Source organism: the organism of the source record quoted next, unplaced genomic scaffold, assembly GCF_019419815.1.
Source record: "Pyrus x bretschneideri cultivar Hongxiangsu unplaced genomic scaffold, Pyrus_bretschneideri_v1 Contig14, whole genome shotgun sequence".
Classification (NCBI taxonomy): domain Eukaryota; kingdom Viridiplantae; phylum Streptophyta; class Magnoliopsida; order Rosales; family Rosaceae; genus Pyrus; species Pyrus x bretschneideri.
Window position 1 is genome coordinate 1,802,535 of NW_025999435.1, and position 27,236 is coordinate 1,829,770.

General features: G+C 34.8%; 4 protein-coding genes and 1 pseudogene across 15 annotated transcripts; 2 read left to right on the forward strand and 3 right to left on the reverse strand.

The window, feature by feature from the left end:
* The first annotated feature begins 832 nt into the window (after nucleotides 1–832).
* Nucleotides 833–4,073, forward strand: LOC103960368. 11 transcript variants are annotated; one of them, XM_048579677.1, is made up of 5 exons: nucleotides 833–1,285; nucleotides 2,200–2,285; nucleotides 2,473–2,625; nucleotides 3,239–3,339; nucleotides 3,488–4,073. In XM_048579677.1, exons 3-5 carry the CDS (start codon nucleotides 2,528–2,530, stop codon nucleotides 3,991–3,993), a joined length of 705 nt encoding a protein of 234 aa, XP_048435634.1. In that variant the 5' UTR covers nucleotides 833–1,285; nucleotides 2,200–2,285; nucleotides 2,473–2,527; the 3' UTR covers nucleotides 3,994–4,073. The 11 variants fall into 11 exon arrangements, with proteins under 11 accessions (XP_048435634.1, XP_048435632.1, XP_048435631.1 ...); XM_048579675.1 differs by having other exon boundaries at nucleotides 2,200–2,278; nucleotides 2,405–2,625; XM_048579674.1 differs by having other exon boundaries at nucleotides 2,203–2,285.
* Nucleotides 4,074–4,251: 178 nt separating this feature from the next.
* Nucleotides 4,252–6,771, reverse strand: LOC103960369 (vacuolar-processing enzyme). Its single transcript, XM_048579669.1, has 9 exons — nucleotides 6,548–6,771; nucleotides 6,265–6,429; nucleotides 6,005–6,161; nucleotides 5,802–5,884; nucleotides 5,489–5,685; nucleotides 5,289–5,337; nucleotides 4,991–5,182; nucleotides 4,629–4,835; nucleotides 4,252–4,489 (listed from the first exon to the last, which is right to left on the reverse strand). The coding sequence occupies exons 1-9, from the start codon at nucleotides 6,734–6,736 to the stop codon at nucleotides 4,355–4,357; spliced, it is 1,374 nt and encodes a 457-aa protein (XP_048435626.1). The 5' UTR covers nucleotides 6,737–6,771; the 3' UTR covers nucleotides 4,252–4,354.
* A 5,901-nt stretch (nucleotides 6,772–12,672) lies between these two features.
* LOC108868169 overlaps nucleotides 12,673–27,236 on the forward strand; it is a 63,574-nt pseudogene continuing 49,010 nt past the window's right edge.
* LOC103960371 (vacuolar-processing enzyme) lies at nucleotides 15,631–18,463 on the reverse strand. The gene is made up of 9 exons (XM_009372832.3): nucleotides 18,155–18,463; nucleotides 17,892–18,056; nucleotides 17,628–17,784; nucleotides 17,415–17,497; nucleotides 17,116–17,312; nucleotides 16,916–16,964; nucleotides 16,615–16,806; nucleotides 16,253–16,459; nucleotides 15,631–16,112 (listed from the first exon to the last, which is right to left on the reverse strand). The coding sequence occupies exons 1-9, from the start codon at nucleotides 18,341–18,343 to the stop codon at nucleotides 15,963–15,965; spliced, it is 1,389 nt and encodes a 462-aa protein (XP_009371107.2). The 5' UTR covers nucleotides 18,344–18,463; the 3' UTR covers nucleotides 15,631–15,962.
* Nucleotides 21,654–22,647, reverse strand: LOC125475197 (UDP-arabinopyranose mutase 3-like). Of its 2 annotated transcripts, XM_048579682.1 has the most exons (2): nucleotides 22,030–22,647; nucleotides 21,654–21,691 (listed from the first exon to the last, which is right to left on the reverse strand). In XM_048579682.1, exons 1-2 carry the CDS (start codon nucleotides 22,354–22,356, stop codon nucleotides 21,674–21,676), a joined length of 345 nt encoding a protein of 114 aa, XP_048435639.1. In that variant the 5' UTR covers nucleotides 22,357–22,647; the 3' UTR covers nucleotides 21,654–21,673. The 2 variants fall into 2 exon arrangements, with proteins under 2 accessions (XP_048435639.1, XP_048435638.1); XM_048579681.1 differs by lacking the exon at nucleotides 21,654–21,691 and having other exon boundaries at nucleotides 21,820–22,633.

Here is a 27,236-nt window from a genome sequence, read left to right on the forward strand (position 1 = left end):
CTTTTTGTTTTTTGTAATTAATTCTTGAATTGTTTTCTACTAACATTAGTAGTTGTTGAGACTATAAATATTCAAGTAATGATTTCTGTTGTGACATTGGTGTGAATGCTCACATAAAAAAAAACAACCACATATGGCTAAGGGTGGAAAGTGGAAGAATAGAAGTCAAAATTATATTGCATTAAAAGAGCGTATGCTTGTATCGTATGAGTAGTACAAAAAGATGAAAACATAAAGTAATAATCATGTTTTCCTCATTTGTCCCTCTCTACGTTCATTTCTCTTATCTGATATTAGTGAAGAAAATAAACATAATAATACATGACTCCCGTTTCACTTCAATCTCTAACAACTCTAATAATATATATAGGTACGTATTATCTGATAATAACATGTTTCTAAATGCTCAAGGTAATCATTATCTTGAATTAGTCAAAACTCCAAAACAAAATTGTCGAACATTGTAATATTTTAGCACATTCAATCACATATATTAAACATTAGCCCGTTCTATCAATTATATTTTTCTCTCAAGTGAGGCATAAATATATATATATATATATTTATTATATGGTCCTTTATAACCAAATATATCTCGAGATACTAAACCTAGTTAGAAACTAATTTTTTTTTGTTTTTTTTTGTTTTACATATATTAAAATAGACGGTTAAATGGATACCCATTTATAACCGCAAGTAATATCCATAACCGTCTATTTAAATTTCACAGGTAAACGGTTATACTCATAACTATTTATTTTTCTAAATAATTACCCATAACTGTAATCGTCAAATTTAAATAAACAGATAACCGCAGTTACCGTAACCAATGACTATTTGCCCATCCCTAACCTGCACCCCTTCCCTCTCTCTCTCTTCTGCACCTGCAACACCCTCTTCGGCTTTCCGTTTTCTCTCCCCCATTTTTATCCCCCCTTCACCATTCCTCTCCTAACCCCCACCCTCCTCTTCCTCCTCCTTATCCTGCACCCCAACCCAAACCCAGACCGAAACCCCCACACCCTTCCCTCCTTCTCTCCATTCCTCCTTATCCTATGTTCTCAAATAACAAATATATCCTCGCGAGCACAGTCTCTCTCGGTTCGAATTGAAACCCCCAAAACCACTCTCTCTTAAACCCTAACAAGAAATTCACTCTCCTCTCGCACACCACCGAGCTACCCTGCCAGCATCTTTAGAACTTGATCTGATATAAAAAAAAAAAAATCCTCCCATCTTCTCGCACTCTTCTACGTCTCTCGGCATCTCTCTCGTCGGGTCTCAGGTAATGATTTGATTTTCTCCCTCGTAATTTTCTGCTTTGATGGGTGGTTTAAATTTTCAATTTCTTCCATGGAAGACGAAGGCATTTTAGTATCAGTACAACTGTTTGGGCTTTTGTTTGAATTTTCTACCCAAATATGGAAGGGGTGCGGGTTGCAGAGAGGGAAGAAGGAAGGGAGGGCGTTGGGGGAGGTAGACGACGAGCGGGTTTATTGTATTTTTTTTTATATTTTTTTAATATTGAAGTGGGCTTATTGACGCGTGGCGCTCAATTATTATCCACGTAGACGCTACATCATTAGTTAATAGAAGTTCTAATAAATGTATGAAATTATCCCAAAATTTAAACCGGAGGTATGATTCTAAGATAAAGAAAAACTTCATGTACCAATGTTGAAAACCACGAAATTTCAGTTAGTAAATTTTGAGATTCACTCTAATATAATTGGTTAGATACGAATAAAATTTCTCATTTTCAAATTATACTCCCGCCCCTCTAGAAGTCGGATGGCACATATCCGTCTTCTGTCCTCTGTAACGCACTCTCAAGCATCATCTCCCCTATCTGTAATTTGTTCACGCCCCAACACCGAACCCTACACATCTGAGATATCGTTCCCCTCTTCTTCTTCCTCGTACATCTTCTTCTTCTTTTTTTGGCAAGTCAAAGTTCTGTTTAGATAATTAGATGGCGATTCTGTTAGTTTTTCAAATTTAAGTACTTTTCCTTTCCCTACATCAATATAATTGATTGGACTGGGTTGTTATGTGGATCATGAAATTACAGTTATTTGGCATGTCCGAAAATGTTAGTTTTATACATTATGGATGAGTAACTCCATCAAAATTTTAGGTTATGCCGGATTGAGTAGTATGTATTTGACGTGGATTTTGGTGGGTTTGTTTTTTTAATAGCAGGCTTGAAGATTGGAAGAAGGTCTCCGATCCTAACAAGTACTTTGTCTCCGACTTCGTTGGAATGGAGTAGACAGACGTAAGTAGTATGTATTTCCTATTTGATAACTTCATATTTGTAACCGTCATTGCATTATTACTACCAGAAAATTTAGCAGAAAAATGGAATTTGGTTTTGTCACTGGATCTTTTGGTATTCGTGCAGTATGATCTTGGTTGTGACTAACTAGGGCTCTGGTCTTTAACTTAAGAACGTTCGACTTCTTGTCACAGTGCGATTGGAAAGGAGTTGGCAGCAGGAAACACAGTCATTTGAACTTGTATCGTAATGGGGGATGTCGTTAGTAAAGCTGCAAATGGGGTCGGCGATCTACTTGAGAAAGCATTTTTGGCTCCATTTAAGACTATGTTCAATACCTCGTGCGAGTAAGTTGTATTGTTCTCTTTATTCTTGACCATGTTCTGTTCAACCAACCAGATGACCTAATTTCAGAAAAAAAATTTGTATGATGCTTTATGTCCTACACCTTTGCCGGAATAGATGCTGACTTCATTTCATCTGCAGTAGTTTGTTTGTTACACTGACTCGGAGGCTTCCTATAAGTCTCTTTTGTATAACATTTTTTTTTTCCATTTTCTCGTAAACTTACTTAGATGGTAAAATATTTTGGTGAATTACTTTGTTGGCAGAAGGAATTTCTTCGTAATGCACTTCTTAAATATTGTAATGCCCTTCATGCTAGTACAGATACGCTATACATGAAGTTTAAGTTTATATGTCCTTGTTTTGCCATTGGCGTTCATATTTTTACTTATTGATAGACACTTTATGTTCTGAGGTTGTTAGTGGACAAACAATGCGTTAGGCTCGTAGGCATTGATGCAGATCGAAAGGGGAAGTATTCCTTTGCAAGATGGGAAGATGAACACTTCTCTGCTTGCATATGTTCATTTTCAAGCAAAGATGATGTGACTGTATGCTAAATTTACCTTTGGATTATACTTCACAACTAATACTATAATATTTTCGATTCCGCAGGGATGTTTGTTCAGGACCCTGGGATTTGATTTGTTTCATTGAGCATCTTTGTGTCTCCAATCTATTGAGACTGTTAATGATATCGATTCTCTGCTACATAAGTAATTCTTTCTTCTTTAATTAGTTTAATCTTAATTCCACTATTTTCTTCGATTCGAAGATTATCTCCGAAGAGCATTTAAATTTGAGCTTCACTTTCAGAAGGGTTGGTTTGTTGCTTAATTACTCATATCTTTTATTTTCTTTCAGCTTTGTTGTTCTTTTATCTATTATTCAAGCTGGGAATCTTCCAATGCGTTGGAAAGAGCCTATGTAAAATGTGTTGGGCTGCATGTGAGACATATTGGTTTGCATTGGAAGATATTACTTGTTTCTTGTGGTACAAGCTAAGGAACACTAGGAGGATAGACCGACGTCGTCACCGCCATTGCCGCCGCCGCCAATTTCGAGACATAGAACAAGGCTTCAGTTCGAGTGAAGAAAATGACTTGTGGGATAACCATCATAACTTAAACGTCAGTAGAAAGCGGAAGTCAGTCAGCAGGAGAAGAAAGGACAGGCTGCAGAGCTCGATTTACCCTTCAAGTAGGCATGATGCTCGCAGCCATCGCCATGTAAGGTTAAAGTCTAGGGGAAGGTCTGTTCGTGTTGTGGGCAGGTCTCGAACGGTGAGAAGTTCTAGACGTCTTCAATTAAGCAAGGTGAGAACTGTTGGAAGGCAAGCCAGAACTTTGAAGAGGAGGAGAATTAGATGATTGTCTGTGATTCTGAAATTAGTTTGGAACTAGTATTGTATTTTGATTAGTTGAATTTAAGATATGATATATTTGATGAACATATGAGACTGGAAATCCTCGCGTATGAGGAGACAATGCGCGAATACCTCCCATCGGAGTCCAGAGACCATTTCTGAGAATCTGCATGGGACAGATGAAGGCATATACCTTCAACAGAGGATGTTCAATTACCTCAGGTTCTTTCAGGTCTGCCCTATGATTAGCCTTGCAAGACAATTTCCCAAAATATTTTGCATTATTTCTTTTTTCTTATTCGCATCACACGTACATGTATTGATCATTTGTCTGATCAGAAAGGAAGTTCTAGACATTGGGTTTGTTAGGTACAAGTCTGATCAGATGCTGCAACCATTTTCTCTGTGGTAATCCCAGCATTGCATATGTTGGCTATAGCTCGCGTGTACTTCATTCCGTATGCAGATAAATGTCCACAGTACTTCTCATAAATATTCAACTGCATGGAAAGAACTCAAAATTAATAATCTCGGAGATAAAACTTGTTGATTTACTTCAAAAATATGAACAAAGAAGCACATTCACTTGCGTGTCGTCTGTATCGATTTGATGCATAGAATTAGAGGAGATGAACTTACAAAGTTCTTGAAGCAGTCCCAATTATCTACCACAGGTTGCCCCTGTGGCCTAACATTCATTAAAACGTTTGAGCTCTTCTCCTGTCCGAACAAAACCTCGCCCAGTTTCGTTATGCTATAGTCCACGTTTTTCCTAAGAGCAATTTCAAGCAGCAGCTGCTTCTGAGCAACCTGTTTCTCTTGAGATCCAGTAGGAGCTCTTTGCAGCTGAAACATGTAGAACGAAAAATACAAATTGTCAAAAACGTACAAAAAGTTCTCTATAAGGAGAGTTTGGCATGTACTAATCAATACATATATGTGTATACATGAAAATTAAACACATTGAAGTTTGGAATTTAGAATAAAAGAAGAGCAGAAACCTTTTGCTGAAGGTAGAGGAGCTTCGTGTCACGTTGGTTAACAGCCCTTGAGATTGACGGTGAAGAGATATCGCTGGTGGAAGTAAGGCTACGATTAGAAAGATCTAAACCCATGTAAGCAAAGAGGAGCTCCTGTTTATGACTCATATCTCCATACTGCATAACATGCGAATTAGTTGTTCTTCTCCGAACCTGTAATTCAATCGACATGGTCACATGGTCATATTATTCTAATTTCACCAACACTAGAGATGATATCCATAAATATTTTACATACGAGAAATTTTCAAAATATTACCCTTTGATATTGATTCTCCAAAGTTTCTTTATGCAAATCACTTATGTCACTGCTCTCAAATGTGAAGATATGGTCCAAAAGTCACCGAAACAACAAAGTAATTAGTATGAGCATTTGATCGAAAAAGTATTTGAAACTGGCAAAGTAATGTACTCTGTTTCATTGGAACAGCATTTTCATAAAGAAAGGCACCGCATTACCAATCCTCCATCCAGGAAATGCTATACAAGTCTCCCAAACAAGTATCAAACTCAGCAGGAACTGATAGGTCACCGGGACAATATGTTCCGTAACTACTCTCTTCTGCATTCGATGCGGTGGTAGCATAAATATTCAGATTACTTGAAAGGAGGCCCTCAAACATGCTCCCTGCCTCGCAAGCTTCAATGTAAAATACCTAGTTTTTTTTTTTTTTTTCACATAAATGCATCAAAACCTCAGAAAATACATGAAAATCATCAAAAAAAGAGTTGAAAACTTCAGTAAGACTGTTACTCAAGTGAAAATTCTTACCATGCTTTTGTAACCTTTAGAAGCATTCTTCTTCTGCAGTACACTTATGAGATCTTTCGCATAAACACGATCACTAGGCATCCCTGAACACAATATACCGTTCATATGTAACCCGAAGTTTACTGAATTTATGGGACTATATAAGATCACAAAATATATATTTTCAAAGTTAATAAAATAAAAATAAAAGAACTACTAATTACCAAGTAATCCTACAGAACCATGGTCTGCATAATATATGAAAACATGGTCATTCGGGCCGCTACTTAGAACCTTGCCACTTCCTCCGGTGAGAGCACTTTTGTCTCCGAGAATAACGGCATAGAGATTGCGTGCGTTAACGTGAGTTCCTGTATAATCCTGCATTAGAAAAAAAAAAATACTTACAGGTAATTAAACAATGTTAAACTAACAAATTAACCAGCTAGAAATTAAAAATCAAACTCAGAACATTAGTTACAACCTTGGGAACTCCTTTATAAACATCAGGTCCGTTTGGCTTGTTGATGATGACACCTTTTCGAGGATTTTCCGAGTTGTACGCGATATCATCGTACATGAAAACGATGATGTTCTCGTCTTTCAGTCCTCCTTTTTTAAGTATCTGGTACGCATGGCATATGTCAGCCTGCATGGAACGATAAAAGATTAAGACGTAACCCTAATTTTTATTACTTGTAACATAACTAAGATAAATAATTTACTAATAATACTATAAATAATCAAAATTTTGGACAAGCTTAAACCTGGTGCCTATAGTTGTAGTAACCATTTGATCCTGCAACAAGAACTGCCCATCTTTTTCCCTTACCAGCAGCGGTACTTGGAGAGCCATTGTTATCTCCATTAATTTCAGGGAAGCACAAGCTTCCATGAATAGCCAAACTTAACAAAGTAAGAGATAGTAAAACCACACAATAACCTTGATTAGACATGATCTGCAGATTAACCTTGACAAACCAATAGCCAAACTCTCAAGTCAAGTGCGAATACATGCTCTTTTAATGAGGGAGTCAATTTATAGATGTCTTACGGTTGAAATGAATGGTTCAGATTAAATCTCCCCTATGTGCTCAAGAAGGAAATGCATGTCTAAAATCTTCTGAGGAATAGTTGTTTCAAACTTCATCAACCCACTCAACTCTTCATAATCAACTTGGTGATCCTAGACGTACGTGGCACACCATATCATGGATTAATACTAACAAATATAATGAAATCCTCCAACCATCCATTAAGGACAACGATTTGTCATTTGTCAACCTCATATATAGTGTAAAAGATAATGGTTTATTACATTATAGTTTAATGGTATTTCTCTATATTTTAAATATGAGGTTTAGAGTACTTCTAATGTATAAAGGTCCCTCTTGGCAACATGAAACTTTTTTGTCTTTATTACATTGATATTTTTACATTAAGGGAGGGGGGAGTTTTTGTTTTGTTTTTTTTGTTGTTTTTAATACATCGATATTTTTACATTAAGGGAATGAGGAATTTGGCTAATCCATACAATGAGCAGCTTAATCTGGTATCGAATTCGTCATCCACGAGATTCGAACCTAAGACCTCTCACTTCCAACTAAGTGAAGAGAAATACCACCAAACCGTAGTATAGTGTGGCTAATCAAGTGAATAGTAATCGTCTTTAATGAACAGTAATTGTCTATTGCATTTTCTCTCCTAAAACTGAATAGCCAAGACAATTCGTATTAAAATATTAGTATTTTTTATTTATTTTATAAAATAATAAAAAAATGATTCTATTTTTTAATTTCGAACAGGTTTAATTTTAAATAAAGTGTCAAATTTAATAAATACAAATTACACAAAGTACCAAATTAAATAAATGCAAAATTACATAAAGCACCAAATTAAATAAATACGAAATTACATAAAGTACTAAATTAAAATACAAATTACATACCAGACGTGTTATTAACTTAAAATTTATAGGAAAAAAAATACAAATTACATGTTTATAGAAAGAAAAAAAATCATAATTTTTTTTGTTTTAAAATTGTAATTAATTTTTAATATTTTTAAAATTTTTATTAACTTAGTTAATCTGGAGTGTTGGATTACAAAAATTGAAATCCAATAGTCGAGATTTTGACACATGGCCCAATGGTAACATTTTTTTTTTTAAAGCCGAAGAATGTGGGCTGTTGATCTAGAAATCAAATGTCCAGATTGTGCCACGTCAAACGGTAATTGAGTGGGATGCCACGCGAGCCCCAACGTTTGAAATGCTGTCGGAGACGCTCTCCCACGCGCGCATGTTGTCCATGCGCCTGACGCAAATTCTTTTAGAATGTGGCTAACGTCAGCTTTGCATCACTTCCCCCTCAGGTGCTCAGGCCTTGGACTTCTACCTAACCTCTACCACGGGTTCCTCCTCAGCCCAATTGCCCAACTGGGCTGGTGTGACTTTAGGCGCAGTTGGCTTGCAATTGTTGCCAATCCACAAGGCTATTGCCCACAGTGGACTTGCTCTTATGCTCAATCCTTCAAAATGACAAGCTTAATACTACAGTCTAGTAGTATTCATCTTCACTTATAAGTGCATGGTAGGTCATAGGTTTCGACTCCATTTAATTCGATACCAAACTATGGTTGACTCATTGTATGACTTATCCAAAATTCAACCCGCAATATCGTTGTATATGAAAAATTTGTCTCTACTTATAAGTGAGAGGTTTACATTCGACTTCGTAGATTTGGTGAGTTTAACATCAAAGTATTTTGATTGACACATTGTATAACTTGGCCAAATTTTCCATTCCTTAATGTTTAATACAAGGTCCTACTTAAATTGATTTGAGCTAATTGCCTAAAAATTTAAGATATTGGGTTTGGATATTTTACTATGGTATAATTGCTACTCAGTACGAATCATCCATACAAAGATCATCCAATAAAATTCTTGGTCATCCAAAATAGGGGTCATGGTTTTTTACTATGGATGTTCTATTTTCACGTTTAATTAGTAGCTATGACTAGGGAATTAAATCATGCAAATTTGGATAAATTTCTTCCATTCAATTGATTACATTGCTGATTATGTACTGGCATTTCTCACAGAATTGCTGTGTGACACACATGAAAAATTGCTATGTAAAGGACATCCCTTCATTTGATGTGCACAACCACCTTACATGAATGGTTGTCATTCGATTTCAAAATTCTTTTTTTTTTTTTAATGAATACTTGTATCATCACTTAGTATTATGGTCTGATGACATTTCTCTGCACGAGATTTGAGATAATTGGTATCGAAATCCCATGGATGGTGAATTCGATATCAAATTAGGCTTTCAATTGTGTGACTTAACCGAACACCCATTCCCTTTACTATAAATATACTGTTGTACCCAAAAAAAAAAAAAAAAAAAAAAAATCTTGTATCGAACCAAATTAATGGCTCACATAATTATTTGAACGTTGAACATGTAATGTTTATTTTATTTGACCAACAATTTAGTGGACTTATCTCCGAGGTCATGCACCACAGTCTTCCATATATATGTAGTCTACCAAAAAAATATATGACCTAGTAATTTGTATGGTGTGACATGTTTATATTATTTTCCCTTTTAGAATAACAGTTGTGCTAGGAAAAAAATGCAAACATTTTTTTTTTTCAATACAAGTTATATTTTATTTTATGATTTTTTTATTAGCACCTCACGTATTGTTAAATGGATGTATATTAAAATTTATTGTCAAATAACCTATATACCATATGAAATGACTATTTATACCCATATGGTTTTAACAATAAAAATAAAGATAATGAATGCACTCCATATCACTTTCAAAGTGTAACCCAAATTACTTTTCAAGCTCTCAAAGGCACTCCCAGTGTCCCATCGTCTATTCTATAACAAAACTCTAACCAATAAAAGGACAAATATGTTGATTAGAAAATGTTGTTTTTGACAAATAGAACATAAAATTGACATTGTCGGAGGTCTTTCACATGAGGTAAGACTTCATATATGGGTTGGTGCTCTCCACACACTCAATTTTACTTTTCACACTCCTTTTAATTTTCGGTCGTCGGATCGAATGAATTGAAGAAGATTAACAATGGTGTGTGAAAAGTAAAAAAGGATGTATGAATAGCACTAATCTGTCAATACTAAGTGTACACTTGCTTTTGCTTTCCAAATGGTTGGAGAAGAGGCTGTTAGGTTATATGTTACGGATGCAAGGTTTTTTTTTTTTTTTTACCTCTCTCTCTCTTAGTGAGAGAAAGACATCCTTAGGATGGGGTTAATTGCGCAAAAGGAAGTAGCGTCACCATCTAATTTGAAATCAAGAGACGAATATGGTTCACAGAAGGTTAATGTGGGTTGTGGTGTGCATAGAGAAAATTAGAAAGGGTGGGATGTGAGGGTACTGTGAGAAAGAATGTGAGTTGTTTAAGATGAATATTAATTTAAAAAAGTAGATGTGAGATGTATTCAACAATATTTGTGGTGTGAATAAAACAACTCTTGATTTTAAACTAATTTAAAATTCCAAATGGAAATTCAAACTTAGGTGGGTGCACATGGAAGTGAGTCAACATCCAACATGTACACTTGTACTACTGTCTAGTTACGTTCCTCTTTATTGGTAAATGAGATATTTTAGGTTTGATTTTCTTCAAAGGAGAATTTGAACCACATTATTGTTAGCCCATTATGATGCTAAGCCCATCCCATTTCATTTAGTTAGATAATATCGTTTATTAAAAATAAAAAATAAAAACATCCAATAGGATTGTGATACATTCTCCTTTTCTTGAAAGATTTATTTTTGTATAAAGGTAGGATTTTATTTCCTATTGTATAAATTAAAAATGTTTTCTTCTTACTCGGCAAGGAATTGTATCTCTGTAAAATATATGCCTCCAGATAGAAGAATGCATAACAGAATATTCTCCATAAGCTTTAGGTTCTATATTTTATCAGCATAAACAAGAATACATGTGCTTTAGCCAATTTAGTTACACTCACGTGTATATGTACAATACAATTAGGAGTTAGTAGGACATAAGCAAGGGATTCCTTATCTATAGAGATGTACACTTAAGAAAGTTGATTACTGTAAACTATATCTAAAACAAAAATTAAGCACAAATTAAGTGGGTTGTCAAACACTCCTCCCAAAACCATCGATCCGAAAGGACTAGAATTTTAAACAACCAACTTCCAAACGGTGCATGGAGAGGTCGGTGGAGAAACCAACAAGTTGATCCGGTTATAAGCTGAACGGGAAACAAGCAAACCATGCGTGCATGTTAGTCAAAGTAAACAGAGAGAATATAGTGAATGGTTGGATGATGACTAAACCCCACTTGTAGAATGAGAGAAGCAAAGGAAATTAAAAGAAGTTATTTTCGCTCATCTTTTTTACATTTTCACATATTCCTCTTTATTTATAGCAATTAAATTAAATAAATCAAACAAAATTAATGATCATAATTAAATAGAATTTATGTAAGAACTTAAAAATAATGTGTAAAAATCACTTCTTATCAACAAATCCTAGAGGTTGAGTGAAAACATTAGTGCTCACATACTGATGAAGAAAAGCATTATCACATCTAGTTGACTGAGAAGTCAACCAAATTGTGCAATCGACTACTTTAACTAAGGTGAATAGAATCAACAAATTCTTGAGGTTGAGAAATGAAAACAGCAGTGCCACATGTCCAAGAAGAAAACCATTCTTCACATTCAGTTGACGAAGAGGTCAACAAAAGGAGAAAACCATTCTTCACTTTTAGTTAACGAAGAGGGCAACCAAAGGAATTGATCCATGCAAGACAAATCTAACAATAGTGGGCTTGACTCCAAAGCCTAACTGAAAGTCATGTCAAATCAAGTTCGAGATGCTGACAAAATCTCATATGCCATCATTGAATAAAAATTGCGTTATGTGGGCTCCTCAAGATGCCGGTTCATAAAATTTCAGGTTTAATGATTCATATTATTAATCTGTATATAAAAATTATCAATGCAAAAACTTAATCAAAACTAAGGTCATTTAAGAAATAAATAAACGGTTCTCGATACTTTTACAAAATCAGTCCATCTATTTTAAAATAGTTCTATGATTAAACTATCTCATATTTTATTTATTTTTTTTCACATGTGATCTTTACAAATTACTTTCTAATATAAACGATTCCGATCATAAGTATGAAATTCTATCGATCGAACACGTAGTAAATTAAGGAAGAAATCCTTCTCATTCACTGAGGAGCCAAGTTAATAGATAATACTTAGGTATTCACTAGTTTAATTTCTATTTATTAAGGAATGACATCACTAGTTTAATTTCAAATTTTATAAGTCATATGACGTGATTGTTAATGATTAGATTATTACTTAAGTATTGATTAACATTTTTATTTTTTATTATGACACATCATATAGTTTACAAATTTAATCTACTTAATACTACTTGTCATAAAAATAAGAGAAATTGATAACCGTGTCGCATTTCTATATACGAATCTCAAAATTTAAACTCATATAACAATGATAAATAGAATGGTATTTATCATCGTTATATGAGGATAAATACTTTCATACAAGGAAGATGAAATCAACTTGACTTTAGAGTTTGAGTGATCACGGGTCTATCCACACCCAAAGCCCTTCTCCCATCATTGCAATTTTGCACGATACAGCCCTTCCCTCATCATTGCAATTTTGCACGATACGGTTTTCCAAAATGGTCCATCGGGGATTTCCCCCCAACCAACAACGTTTGGTCCCCCAAGATCACTACCAGCAAAGCGGCGCGTGCCTGTCAAATCAAAATCAAAATCCCCCATGGAAGGAACCGGCAAAGTCCGGTAGCCAGTCTTATGACGTCCTGTTTGTGAAGAAAATAGACCAGCCACTACCAAGAGAGTTTGAGGGTTTGGTGATTATCCAGCGGTTGGAGATATGGATGGAGCTGGTGTTGGAGTTGCAGTTGCAGAAAGAGAAGGTGTAAACCTGCAGGAGCTGAAGAAGAAAATGGCTGAGTTTTCAAGGGAGAGAGACTGGGATCAGTTTCATAGCCTTTTAAATCTGCTATTGGCTCTGGTAATCTGTTTAACTTCAAAACCCTAATCTTAGTAAAAGTTGCTTACAGCCATTGTTTCTGCTTCTATGATTGCCTTTCCAGACCCATTATCTATTATTCTCCTATTTTTTATTGAGGAGTGTTATAGAGGTTAAATTTGTAGACAAAATTTTGTAAACTAAATTATGTCAGAGTTGATGATTGACTTATTACTTAAGCATTGATAAACTTACTTATTCCAATTAGTGACACATCATTTAATTTGCAAATTTTGTCTACAAATTTAGTCTCTCTAATATTATTCTTTTTATTAGGTTTTTTAATTTTTAAATTTATTAAATTTTAATTTTTTTTTTAATCCAAAATGGGTTTTGGACATTATATAATGATGAAAACTTGACTTTGTCCGCCGTAAATTGTTTTGGTCATGCTTTGAAATCTCATTAAATTTGTAGGTGAACGACCCATGACTACATTTTAAGAGTATTTTTGTCAGACTAACCCCTTCACTTAACGAGGATATTGATAAAAAAAATTTTACAAAATAACCAAAACGATTTATAGTAGACACATTTAAGGACACTTCTATCGATTTTCATTGTCAGAAATCAAAATGCAGAGTTATGTCAATTTCAAGACCTTGAGATTTGATATGTTTTATTGAACATCATTTCGTCTCCAATCTGTTGAGACTGTTAATGATATCGATCCTCTGCTACATAAGTAATTCTTCCTTCTTTAATTAGTTCAATCTTTAATTCACTATTTCATTCGATTCGAGGATTATCTCCTAAGAGCATTTAAATTTGAGTTTCACTTTCAGAATGGTTAATTTGTTGCTTACTCAAATCTTTTATTTTCTTTCAGCTTTATTGTTCTTCTATCTATTATTCAAGCTGGGGATCTTCCAATGCATTGGATAAAGCCAATGTAAAATGTGTTGGGCTGCATGTGAGACGTATTGGTTTGCATTGGAGGATACTACTAGTTTCTTGTGGTACAAGCTAAGGAACACTAGGAGGGTAGACCGACGTGGTCACTGCCACCGCCGCCACCAATTTCAAGACATAAAACAAGACTTCAGTTCGAGTAAAGAAAATGACTTGTGGGATAACTATCATAACTTAAACGTCAGCAGAAAGCGGAAGTCAGTCAGCAGGAGAAGAAAGGATAGGCTGCAGAGCTCTATTTGCCCTTCAAGTAGGCATGTTACTCGCAGCCATCGCCATGTCAGGTTAAAGTCCCGGGGAAGGTCTGTTCAGGTTGTGGGCAGGTCTTGAACGGTGAGAAGCTCTAGACGTCTTCAATTTAGCAAGGTGAGAAATGTTAGAAGGCAAGCGAGAACGTCGAAGAGGAGTATTAGATGATTGTATGTGATTCTGAAATTAGTTTGGAACTAGTATTTTATTTTGATTAGTTGAATTTAAGATTTGACGTTTAATAGAAAATATATGAGATTGGAAATCCTCGCGTACGACGAGACAATGCAGTACCTCCCTCCCATATTACCTTCAACAGAGGATGTTCAATTACCTCATCTTCTTTCAGGTCTGTCCTAAACTGAACTTCCATTTCGCCACTCCTCTGCAAGATTCCCCAATGTTACAAATGGAAGAATTTCGGAAACTAGATAGATTATAAGGCCTGGGAAACCGAACTTCAAACTAAGAATCGCCCAACCAAACATCTTCCCAATACTTATTCTGTCCTCATTTCGCAAAACTGCAAAACCAGAAGTGTTTTTTCCCTCTTGCAATATAATTCCCTTTGCAATAACAATAATGCTATTCATACCATGTTTTGTACCACGTTTTCATATCACCTTAGTTGACATTTGATGTGGACAGCCACATCATTTGAATTAATTAGATTTTTAATTTAGTTTATTATTTAATAAATTAATAATTAAGAAAAACTAGTTAATTAAATGATGATTGTGATATACGAGGAGTCTTTCTCCTTCATTTCCTTGGGTTTTGCAAATTTTTCAAATGATATGGCTATCCACATCAGATGTCACCTAAGGTGATATAGAAATGTGGTATAAAAAGATGGTATGAATAGCATTACTCTTGCAATAATGCTATTCTTACCATATTTTTGTACCATAATTGTATACCACCTTAGGTGGCATCTGATATGGATAGCCACATCATCTAAATTAATTAGCATTTAACTTCAAAATGTTAATCAATAATTAATAAAAATATTTTTAATTAAATAATGATTGTGGTATATGATGAGACTTCTTCTGCCACCTAAGATTATTTAAGTGTGTTAATTAATAAAAAGATTGAAATTAAATGATGTAGCTTGTCCAACTCATATGCCACCTAAGATAGGAAATAAATGTGGTATAAATTTGTAGTAAGAATAACATTACTCTTTTCTTTGCCAAATCCAACATAGGTTTTCTCATTTTCATGAAAAAACGAAACTGCTGGCATACCAAACTTCAAATTATTTAAGAGAAACGAAGGATGAATATTCACAACGATTAAAAAGGATCAAACTTAGTCAACGATGGTATACATAACTAATTTTTTTTCGCTCTTTGGTTGAATTCTTTTCTCTTAGTAGAGATTTTGCTTCATATGATTAGCCTTGCCAGACCATTTACGAAAATATTTTGTATTAATTCGTTTTCTTATTAAAGATGGTATTTTGTATGCTAGTTTTGGAAAGGATAGAGATCACCAAAAATGGTGATGATTGCACAGAATTTAAGATGGGATTGTCGGCTATTGGAGACGGCTACTGCGGCAGCTCATAACACACATATATATGTCATTGATAGGGTTTTGGCATTGCAATCAGCCCTTATCTCCATTGGAGCTAGCTGACAAAATGCTCACCAACCTGTTCGTACAAAGCTAATCTAAGCCCTTCATTGGAGCTTTTAATCCAAGCCTTACACTAGTAGAAAAACTATCACTTAACTTAAACTGGCCGTTACATTTCCAAAGGAAATAGCCGTTGGCTTTATTAGTCCAGCTGCTGCAATTACTTCAAGATCAACTCCAGAAATAGTTTAGCATCCAACACATCACACATATACGTATTGATCATTTATCTGATCAAAAGGAAGTTCTAGACATTGGGTTTGTTGGCACAAGTTTGATCAGATGCTGCAACCATTTTCTCTGTGGTAATCCCAGCATTGCATATGTTGGCTATAGCTCGCGTGTACTTCATTCCATATGCAGATAAATGTCCACAGTACTTCTCATAAATATTCATCTGCATGTAAAGAACTCAAAATCAATTATCTCAGAGATAAAAGTTGTTGATTTACTTCAAAAAACTGAACAAAGAAGCACAAGCACTTGGTTGTCGTCAGTATCAATTTGATGTATAGAATTACAAGAGATGGAACTTACGAAGTTCTTGAAGCAGTCCCAATTATCCACCACAGGTTGCCCCTGTGGCCTAACATTCATTAAAACGTTTGAGCTCTTCTCGTGTCCGAACAAAAGCTCCCCTAGTTTCGTTATGCTATAGTCCACGTTTTTCCTATGAGCAATTTCAAGCAGCAGCTGCTTCTGAGCACCCTGTTTCTCTTGAGATCCAGTAGGAGCTTTTTGCAGCTGAAACATATAGAACAAAAAATACAAATTGTCAAAAACATACGAAAAGTTCTCTGTCCGGAGAGTTTGGCATGTACTAATCAATTCATATATGTGTATACATGAAAATTAAACACATTGAAGTTTGGAATTCAGAATAAAAGAAGAGCAGAAACCTTTTGCTGAAAGTAGAGGAGCTTCGTGTCACGTTGGTTAACAGCCCTTGAGATGGAGGGTGAAGAGATATCGCTGGTGGAAGTATGGCTACGATTAGAAAGATCTGCACCCATGTAAGCAAAGAGGAACTCCTGTTTATGACTCATATCTCCGTACTGCATAACATGCGAATTAGTTGTTCTTCTTCGAACCTGTAAATCAATCGACATGGTCACATGGTTAAATTATTCTAATTTCACCAACATTAGACATTATGATATCCATAAATATTTTACACACGAGTAACTTTCAAAATATTACCCTTTCATATTGATTCTCCAAAGTTTCTTTATGCAAATCACTTATGTCACTGCTCTCAAATGTGAAAATATGGTCCAAAAGTCACCGAAACAACAAAGCAATTAGTATAGGCATTTGATCGAAAATGTGTTTGAAACTGACAAAGTAATGTACTCTGTTAAATTAGAACGGCATTTTCAAAAAGAAAGGCACTGCATTACCAATCCTCCATCCAGGAAATGCTATACAGGTCTCCCAAACAAGTATCAAACTCGTCAGGAAGTGATGGGTCACCAGGACAATATGTTCCATAACTACTCTCTTCTGCATTCGACGCAGTGGTAGCATAAATATTCAGATTACTTGAAAGGAGGCCCTCAAACATGCTCCCTGCCTCGCAAGCTTCAAGGTAAAATACCTTTTTTTTTTTTTTTCCACATAAATGCATGAAAACTCAGAAAATCATCAAAAAAAGAGTTGAAGACTTCAGTAAGACTGTTACTCAAGTGAACATTCTTACCATGCTTTTGTAACCTTTAGAAGCATGCTTCTTCTGTAGTACACGTATGAGATCTTTCGCATAAACATAATCGCTAGGCATCCCTGAACACAATATACTGTTTATATGCAACCCGAAGAACAAAATTTACTGAATTTATGGGACTATATAAGATCACTAAATATATATTTTCAAAGTTAATAAAATTAAAATAAAAAAAAAGCTACAAATTACCAAGTAATCCTACAGAACCATGGTCTGCATAATATATGAAAACATGGTCATTCGGACCGCTACTTAGAACCTTGCCACTTCCTCCGGTGAGAGCACTTTTGTCTCCGAGAATAACAGCATAGAGATTGCGTGCGTTAACATGATCTCCTGTATAATCCTGCATCAGAAAAAAAAAAACAAATACTTACAGGTAACTAAACAATGTTAAACTAACAAATTAACCAGCTAGAAATTAAAAATCAGACTCAGAAAATTAGTTACGACCTTGGGAACTCCTTTATAAACATCAGGTCCGTTTGGCTTGTTGATGATGACACCTTTTCGAGGATTTTCCGAGTTGTATGCGATATCATCGTACATGAAAACGATGATGTTCTCGTCTTTCAGTCCTCCTTTCTTCAGTATCTGGTACGCATGGCATATGTCAGCCTGCATGGAACGACAAGGATTAGCCCTAAATTTTATTACTTGTAACACAATTAACATAAAATGTTACTAATTAATCAAAATTTTGGACAAGCTTAAACCTGGTGCCTGTAGTTGTCGTAACCACTTGATCCTGCAACCAGAACTGCCCATCCTTTTCCCTTATCAGTAGTGGTACGTGAAGAGCCCTTGTTATCTCCATTAATTTCAGGGAAGCAGAAGCTTCCATGAATAGCCAAACTTAACAAAGTAAGAGACAGTAAAACCCCACAATAACCATGATTATCCATGATCTGCAGATTAACCTTGACTAACCAATGCCCAAACTCTCAAGTCAAGTACGACTGCATGTTCTTCTAATGAAGGAGTCAATTTATAGATGTCTTACGGTTGAAATGAATGGTTCAGATTAAATCCCCCCTACGTGCTCGAGAAGGAAATGCATGTCTAAAATCTTCTGAGGAATAATTGTTTCAAACTTCATCAACCCACTCAACTCTTCATCATCAACTGTGATCCTAGACGTACGTGGCCCACCATATCATGGATTAATTCTAACAAATATAATGAAAAACGCCAGCTATCATATAGTGTAAAAGATAATGAAAATAGATATTAGTTTATTACAGAATAGTTTAATGGTATTTCTCTCTATTTTAAATCTGAAGTCTATGTTTGATTCTTCAAAATGACAAGCTTAGTATTGTGGTTTAGTGGTATTCTTCTTCACTTGTAAGTGCATGGTAGGTCATAGGTTTCGCCTCCTTGGAATTCGATACCAAATTATGATTGACTTATCATATGACTTATCCAAAATTTCAACCCACAGTATTGTTGTATATGAAAATTTGTGTCCACTTATAAATGAGAGGTTTTACGTTCGACTTCGTAGATTTGGTGAGTTTAACATCAAATTATTTTGACTGACACATATTGTTCTAAAAATTCCCGCCAAAGTGCTAGGCGGCTGGATGTAACCCCGATTAGTTCCTAGGCATTTGAAAATTAAGAAAATGCACCTAAACCTGCTTAGGCTTCCACCTAGCCTGCCTAGCACTCCTAAACCCACCTCTATCGTGACTCTCAAGAGACTTGTTGAATACTTGAATGAACACTCATTATATGCTTGTTCTCCATATTTTCAATATGGTTGTCTATTACTTTATATTCTATATGTCATATTCTTTATCACAATTTATGTATCCCATTACAATTATGAGTTTTTTAAAGTATAAATTGGCACTTATTTATACAATATATCATAAATTTACTTAAATCCGTCTAATATGTCTAAGCCCCCGCCTAGCCGCTTAGGCAGTAGACTCCAGTCCGCCGCCCGACTAGCAGGTAAAGTCTTTTAGAACCAATGTAACTTAGCCAAATTTCCCATTCATAATGTTTAATACAATGTCTTAAGATTGATTTGAGCTCATTGCCTTAGAGGTTAAGATTTTGGGTTTGGATATTTTAATTAAGATTTTGGGTTTGGATATTTTAATAGAAAAACTAACGAAAATAACTTAAAAACTTTGAGTTTTAACGATAAGAACAAAATAAAAGGTAATGTGAATGGTACCAAGATTGATTTTTTAGTGTAAAAATGTGATTTTCGTTAAAGTAAACAGTATGATAAACTTTTCGCTAAAGTTCTATATTTTAATATGGTATAATTACCGCTCAGCACAAGTCATCTATTCAAAAAATTTGGTCATCCAAAAAGGGGGTCATGGCTTCTATTTTCACATTGGAATTAGTAGCTATGACTGATGAATTAAATGATGTAGTGGCATTTCTCACAGAAATGTTGTGTGACATGCATGAAAAATTGCTGTGTAAAGGACGGATTTGGATCCTTCCCTGAGCCTAAGGAGAGGATTCTTCTGACCAAGACACGTAGACCGTTAGATTTTTATCTAATGGCTATAAACAGGGGGATCCCTTTAAAGTTATAATGTTATAATAATTATAACCGTTAAATAAAAATCCAACGATTCATGTGTCTTGATCAGGAGGATCTTCTCCTTGGGCTCAGAAGAGGATCCAAATCCTTTAAAGGACATCCTTTAATTTGATGTGCATAACCACCTTATATGAATGGTGATTATTCGATTTCAAAATTCTAGCTTTTAATGAATATTTGTAGCGTCACTCATTATTGTTGTTTAGTGGTATTTTTTTTATTTGTAAATAAGAGATTTTAAGTTCAAATATCTAGCTGACAAATTCAATAATAGGCTACCTAGCTGAATCCATCTCTCTCTTTAATGTAAATATATTGATATATTAAAAGCAAATACTTGTATCGAACCAAATTAATGACTCATTTAATTATTTGCACGTTGAACATGTGATGTTTATTTTATTTGACCAAATAGTGGAGTGGACTTGTCTGCGAGGTCATGCAACCACAGCTTTCCATATATATGTAGTCTATCAAAAAGTTATATGACCTAATAATTTGTATGGTGTGGCATGTTTATTTTATTTTCCCATCTAGAAGAACAGTTGTGCTAGGAAATAAATGTACAATTTATTTTTCGATACAAGTTATATTTTACTTTAAATTAATTTAAAGTTTGGGGATGAAAATTCAAATTTCGGCGGGTGCTCACGTTGAGGTGAGTCAACATCTAAGTTAAAATAGGGCTGGGTTCGGTTCCCATCGGTTCGGTTTTTTCTCAAAATCGAAACCAAACCGAAATTTCGGTTCGGTTCGGTTCGGTTCAATTTTATTTCGGTTTTTTTTTCGGTTCGGTTTTTCTCGGTTCGGTTTCGTTTTTTTTTTTTTTTTTTTTTTTTTTTTTTTTTTTCTCCCTCCAAATTATTAAAAAAAAAATGGAAATATGAAAGTTCACATTCAAAGCCACTTCTTCAAAGTCATCCACATGAAAATGCTTCTTAAAAAGCACTTGGAGACGAACAAAAACAATCCCAAACCCACCGAGCGCCAAGGTACAACTTTTACTTGCAGAAAAAGGACGAAACATATATTTTTCAACATTTTTTTGGGAATTTTGAACTGCATGCTAAATTTAAGGCACATACAACTTATTCAGCATACAAAATGTTCACCTAGTTTCAACAACCTAATTTCAGCACCTAATATTCTTGCACTTTAAAATTAATCAGATTTACAGTGGTGTTGGTGCATCTTTGTTAAGGCATGTCCGTCTATGCTTGTTAAAGGAATGCATTTTCCTTTCCTTCGAGAGATTATACAGATGATCAGTATTCAATCGTGATCAAATTTTTGAGATCCAAACATCGAAATCAAACAAAAGATAACAACTTAAATGTGCTTGTAGAGTCTAGACTGCGCATAATATTTCAAACATCGAAATCAAACAAAAGATAACAACTTAAATTGACAGTTATATACACAACTTCTGTAATTGAACCATCTTTTGGGCTTTGGGGAAAGAAAAATACAGATCAAAAATAAAATTTGTAAGAACCTACCGAAACATTAATCCACTTAGTTTGTTGAAATCAAGCATATATCAAATACAGAAACATATATTCTTCAAGTAATTCAACTAAAATTGCTGTCCCAAATTCATTCTGACTTAGTTTATCCCAAATTGTTGTCCATATTGACAACAAGCACAGTTTTACAACATTCATTCTGATGTTAAAGTCTTTAACATCAATTATCAAATCAAAATCAACATGTATAAATAACCAATTACATTTACAATCAGGAGAGGGAGGGAAGAGAGGCAGAAACAGATGAGGGTAAGTCAAACATTAGCAGCAGAAACAGATCTAAACAACAAAAGCAACAGAATTTCATCACAAACTAATCAATTCGAGTCGAATCGAAATTCAATTGAACAACAAGATTTCGAAAACCCCAACAAAACCCACTTCCCAAAACCCACCAAGATCCAACCTTTTCAACTCAAAAATCAAATCCCACATCCAAAACAGCCCCAATTAAGATCCCAAGTTTTCGAAACCCAAAAGCGATACTTACAAAGCAATCGTCGTCGATGGTGAAGATGTACTTCTTCTTGGAGACCATGTAGCCGAAGCATCTGCAAGCAGAGTCCTTGAAGGAGATGCAGGACGCCTTGGGACCCAGAATCCGGTTGATGTCGTTGCGGTTGTAGAGCTCGTAGTCGAAGCCCTTCGGGACCTTGATCACCTTCGACGGGTCACCGTCCTGGACGATGATGAGGTGGTACTGCTGGAAGAAGGGCCTCCACATCTCGAGGAAATCGAGGTTTCGGATGGTGGGGATGACGATGTCGAGCTCGTCTTTCAGCAGAGGGGTCGGGGCCACCTTGCTGTACTGCGCCATGGCTGCAGCTGCTTCTCACCGACGGAGAGCGAGAGAGAGGGAGGGAGAGAGAGATGGGTTGGAGTCTAGAGAGGAGAGGGAGGGAAGAGAGGCAGGGAAGGGGAATGAAAAATAAGGAGGAGGAGGGTTAGGGTTACAATAAAAAGATTAAAAAATTTAAAATCATCTCACAAATCCTGGAGGCATGAGGGTTCGAACCCATGCCTCCAGCTTGTAAACTTTCACTGAAACCAACTTAGCAACAGGTTCTGTTTTGTTATGATTGTATGACTAAACTATTTATAAATATTCAAAAAAATTATATATATATCGGTTCGGTTCGGTTTCCGAGCCTCAAAAACTGAAACCGAACTGGTCAGATTCGGTTCGGTTCGGTTTGACAATTTCGGTTTGGTTTTTTTGCGGTTCGGTTTTTTTCGGTCTCGGTCCGGTTCGGTTGTCGGTTTTTTTCGGTTTTCGGTTTTTTGAACCCACCCCTAAGTTAAAATAGAATTCTGATTTATTTTTCTTTTCTTGGAAGACTTCCATTTGTACAAAGGTTAGGATTTTATTTTTTGTTATAAAATAGATTAAAAATGTTTTCTTCTTACTCAACAAAGATGGTATCTCGATAAATTCATCCCTTGACAGAGACAATAATGCATAACAATGTTTAGGCTCTATATTTTAACAGTACAAGCGGGAACTCATTTACTCTAACCAATTTAATTAAACTTACGGTTCCATATGTACTATACAATTAGGACTTGGTAGGACATAAACAAGGGATTCCTTATCTATAGAGATGTACAATTAAGAAAGTTGATTAAAATATATATGCATGTCAAAAACCTCTGACGAATAATTTTTTTCAAACTTTATCAACCCACTCAACACAAACAATACTTAGCTACTCAAAGATGAGTAGGAACTCCTACTTAAAATTCCTCAAATTTGTTCATTGCTAATTTATAGAACTTTGTGTTTATAATCAGAACGTTCATATTATAAATCACCCTATAAAGATCACTTCTGCAAAAAATCAATTAAAATTAAGTTCATTTAGTCATCAAACTATTTAAAAACAAATGAACGGTATTGGTAAAAGCATTATGAACCGTCTATGTATTTGCTACAATAGATTGCATAAACGACCTTAATTTTAATTTATTTTTGCTGAGATGATTTTTACAGTGTGATTCACAGTATGAATGGTTCTGATCATAAGTACAAAACTCTGTGTTTAAAATACTAAGAGTTTTGAGTAGGAATTCCTACTCATCTTTAAGTAGCCAAGTATTGTTTACTAAACACGTCATCATCAACTTTGTGATCCTAGGCGTACGTGGCCCACTTATCATGGATTAATTCTTACAAATATAATGAAATACTACAACCATCCATTAGGGAAAAGGATCATTTCCAGGATTCCTTCCACCAAATCCACAAATTTGGACCCTTAAAATTTGATTCAAAAGCTAAAAACAAGGACCCTCTTTAAAAGTTATAATAACTTTAACTGTTTGATCAAATTTCAAGGGCCTGGATCAGTGGATTTGGTGGAAGGGAGAGATGATCCCTTTCCTCCATTAGGGACAACGATTTGTCATTTGTCAACCTCATATAGTGTAAAAGATAATGAAAATTAGTTTATTACAGTATAGTTTACTGGTATTTTTCTATATTTTAAATATAAGGTTTATGTTTGATTCTTCAAAATGATAAGCTTAGTATTACAATCTAGTGTTATTTCTCTTCACTTATAAGTGCATGGTAGGTCATAGGTTTCAACTCACTTGAATTTGATACCAAAATATGGTTGATTCATCATATGACTTATCCAAAATTTCAGCTCGCAATATCGTTGTATATGAAAAACTTGTCTCTACTTATAAGCGAGTGGTCTTACATTCGCGACTTCGTAGATCTAGTAAGTTTAACATCAAATTATTTTGACTAACACATTGTGCAACTTGGCCAAATTTTCCATTCCTTAATGTTTAATACAATGTCCTACTTAGATTGATTTGAGCCAATTGCCTAAAAAATGATTTTGGGTTTGGATATTTTACTATCGTATAATTGCCTCTCAGCACAAGTCATCCATACAAGGATCATCCAATAAAATTCTTGGTCATCCAAAAAGGAGGTCATGGTTTTGGACTATAGATCTTCTATTTTCACATTGGAATTAGTAGCTATAACTGAGGAATTAAATCATGCAAATTTGGATAAATTTCTTCCGTTCAATTGAATTCATTGCTGATTATGTACTGGCATTTCTCACAGAATTGCTGTGTGACACCCATGAAAAATTGCTATGGAAAGGACATCCTTTAATTTGATGTGCACAGCCACCTTACATTAATGGTTGTTATTCGAATTCAAAATTCTTGTTTTTAAAGAATGCTTGTATCATCTCTCAGTTTTATAGTCTGATAGTATTCATCTTCACGAGATTTGAGCTAATTGGTAACGAAATCTCGCGGATGACGAATTCGATATCAAATTAAGCTGCCTATTATGTGACTTAGCCAAACTCCTCTCGAACCAAAAAAAATTTACTTGTATTGAACCAAATTAATGGCTCACATAATTATTTCAACGTTGAACATGTAATGTTTATTTTATTTGACCAACAATGGAGTGGGCTTATCTTCGATATCATGCACCATAGTCTTCCATATATATGTAGTCTACCAACAAATTATATGACCTAATAATTTGTACGGTGTGACGTTTATTTTATTTTCCCTTCTAGAAGAACAGCTGTGCTAGGAAATAAATGCAACCATTTTTTTTTTTTTGATACAAGTTATATTTTATTTTATAATTTTTTTAAAGCACCTCATGTATTGTTTTTTTTTTTATATACAATTTATATTTTATTTTATAATTATTTTTATTAGCACCTTATGTATTCTGAAAGGAGCTTTATTAAAATTTATCATTAAATGAATTATATACCATATGAAATGACTATTTAGACCCATCAAGTTTTAATAATGAAAATAAAGATAATGAATGCACTCCATATCACTTTCAACGTGTAACCCAAATTTCACGAAAGTAAATTGTTGTTGTGGAGGTGGATTTTGGCAGTGAAATATGAGCAGTGGATTTATAGTAAATCAATTTTAGGTGACGGAAGTCAAAGAATTCTTAAACTAGAATATATTATTTTTAGTGGGTGTTGGCCTAGTCCCTCCTCCCGCGCTTGTTTTACTTTTCCTTTTTTCTTCAATTTTGTTAGGGTCAAATTATGTTTTTACATTTTCATTATTTATTGATTTAAAACATATTTTTTTTAACGGATAATGGGTCGGATCATATTACTTGATAACATTAACAGACTGGTTTCGGGTCGGGTCATATTATCCGTTTACTTTAATGGGTGTTACACGATACAACCCATTAAGATATTGGGTATGTCACGAAAATGACATGAACACTGAAAACACTACACTAAAGCCAGGTCTAGTTTCAGGGTGCAACGGTCCTTTCTCCTTCGGGAGAGGGTTGGTGCCTTGCACACCACTGTTGACAAAGAGCTAATCTCGCCTAATCCGTCTCTTCAAAAATTATAAAAACAAAAAACAAAAAAAAAAAATTCACGTAACCCAAATTATTTTCCAAGCTCTCAAAGGTTGGATGATGACCAAACCCCACCTGTAGAATGGGAGAAGTAAAGGAACTTAAAAACCGGTCGCCATTCAAAAGAAAGAGTAGTAAAGAGTCAACTTTTCAAAGTTTTGAGGCCCAATTGTGAGACCCAGAAGAATGCACGCACTCTCCATATGTCATGGTAATCGGCCTTAACACGCTTTGTGTGAGCATAAAACACCGAATTGAAATCCATAATGGTGGTGCTAATTATAAGGTTGCCACAAAGTAACAAGGTAGAAGTAGGACTGTAGGAGTAACTTCCAACCCATTAAGTAAATGAGAAATCCAAGCGTCAACACACACTACTACAATATAGGCTATCACCGGCGGACCAAAAACCGACAAGAAACCCCGATTTCTGTCGGAAATTTGGCAAAAATCCGACATAAAACACTGCAATGTCGGATTGGAATAGCGACGCCATTGCTACCGTCACTAAAGGGCTTCAGCGTCGCTTTGTTCGCTTAATCCGCCACTACGCAGCGTCGGTTTAAAGCGACGCTGATGTTAACGTCGGTTTAAAGCGACGCTAGTCAACAATTAACTAAATAAAATATGCAAACTAGTGACGGTTTAAAGCGACGTTAGAGAACAATTAAATAAATAAAATTTGCAAACTAGTGACGATTTAAAGCGACACCACCTTTGATAATAATAATTAAAAAAAAAGTCGAAATCTGTTTCTGTATTCATTCTCAAATAATTATAACTCAAAAAAATTATATAATCGAAATAATAAATTTCAATTTTAGGCCAAAACAAACAATAATAAAAATAATTCAAAAGAAAAATAGTGCCATAATATACAAATGTTTTACATCTAACATTCCATATAATTTACAAAAATTCATCCTCCATGCTTTCATGTGCTTGCCTTTGTCGAAGACCACATATTTTGTAGCTCCATAGTGCCATATATAATACTAGCAACTCCATGCTGCCATGCTTGCCAGCAGATCAGTGCTCCAATACTTTACTACTTCAACATTAAGGCTCTAATCTCTATAGATTAAACTCAGGTTTTATACCTTTAAAAAATTATGGATCTGCGATTTCCAGTGTCCTTGCTCTTCAGATCCAACATGCATAAATACAAAAAAAAACAATTAAAAACCAAGAAACAAAAATAAATTTTCAATTTAAGCATAAAACTATTTAGAATACAAAATAGAAACTAAAATTAATAATCATAATAATTTAAAAATGAACCACCTTCAAGCTCTTCCTCCTCGAAT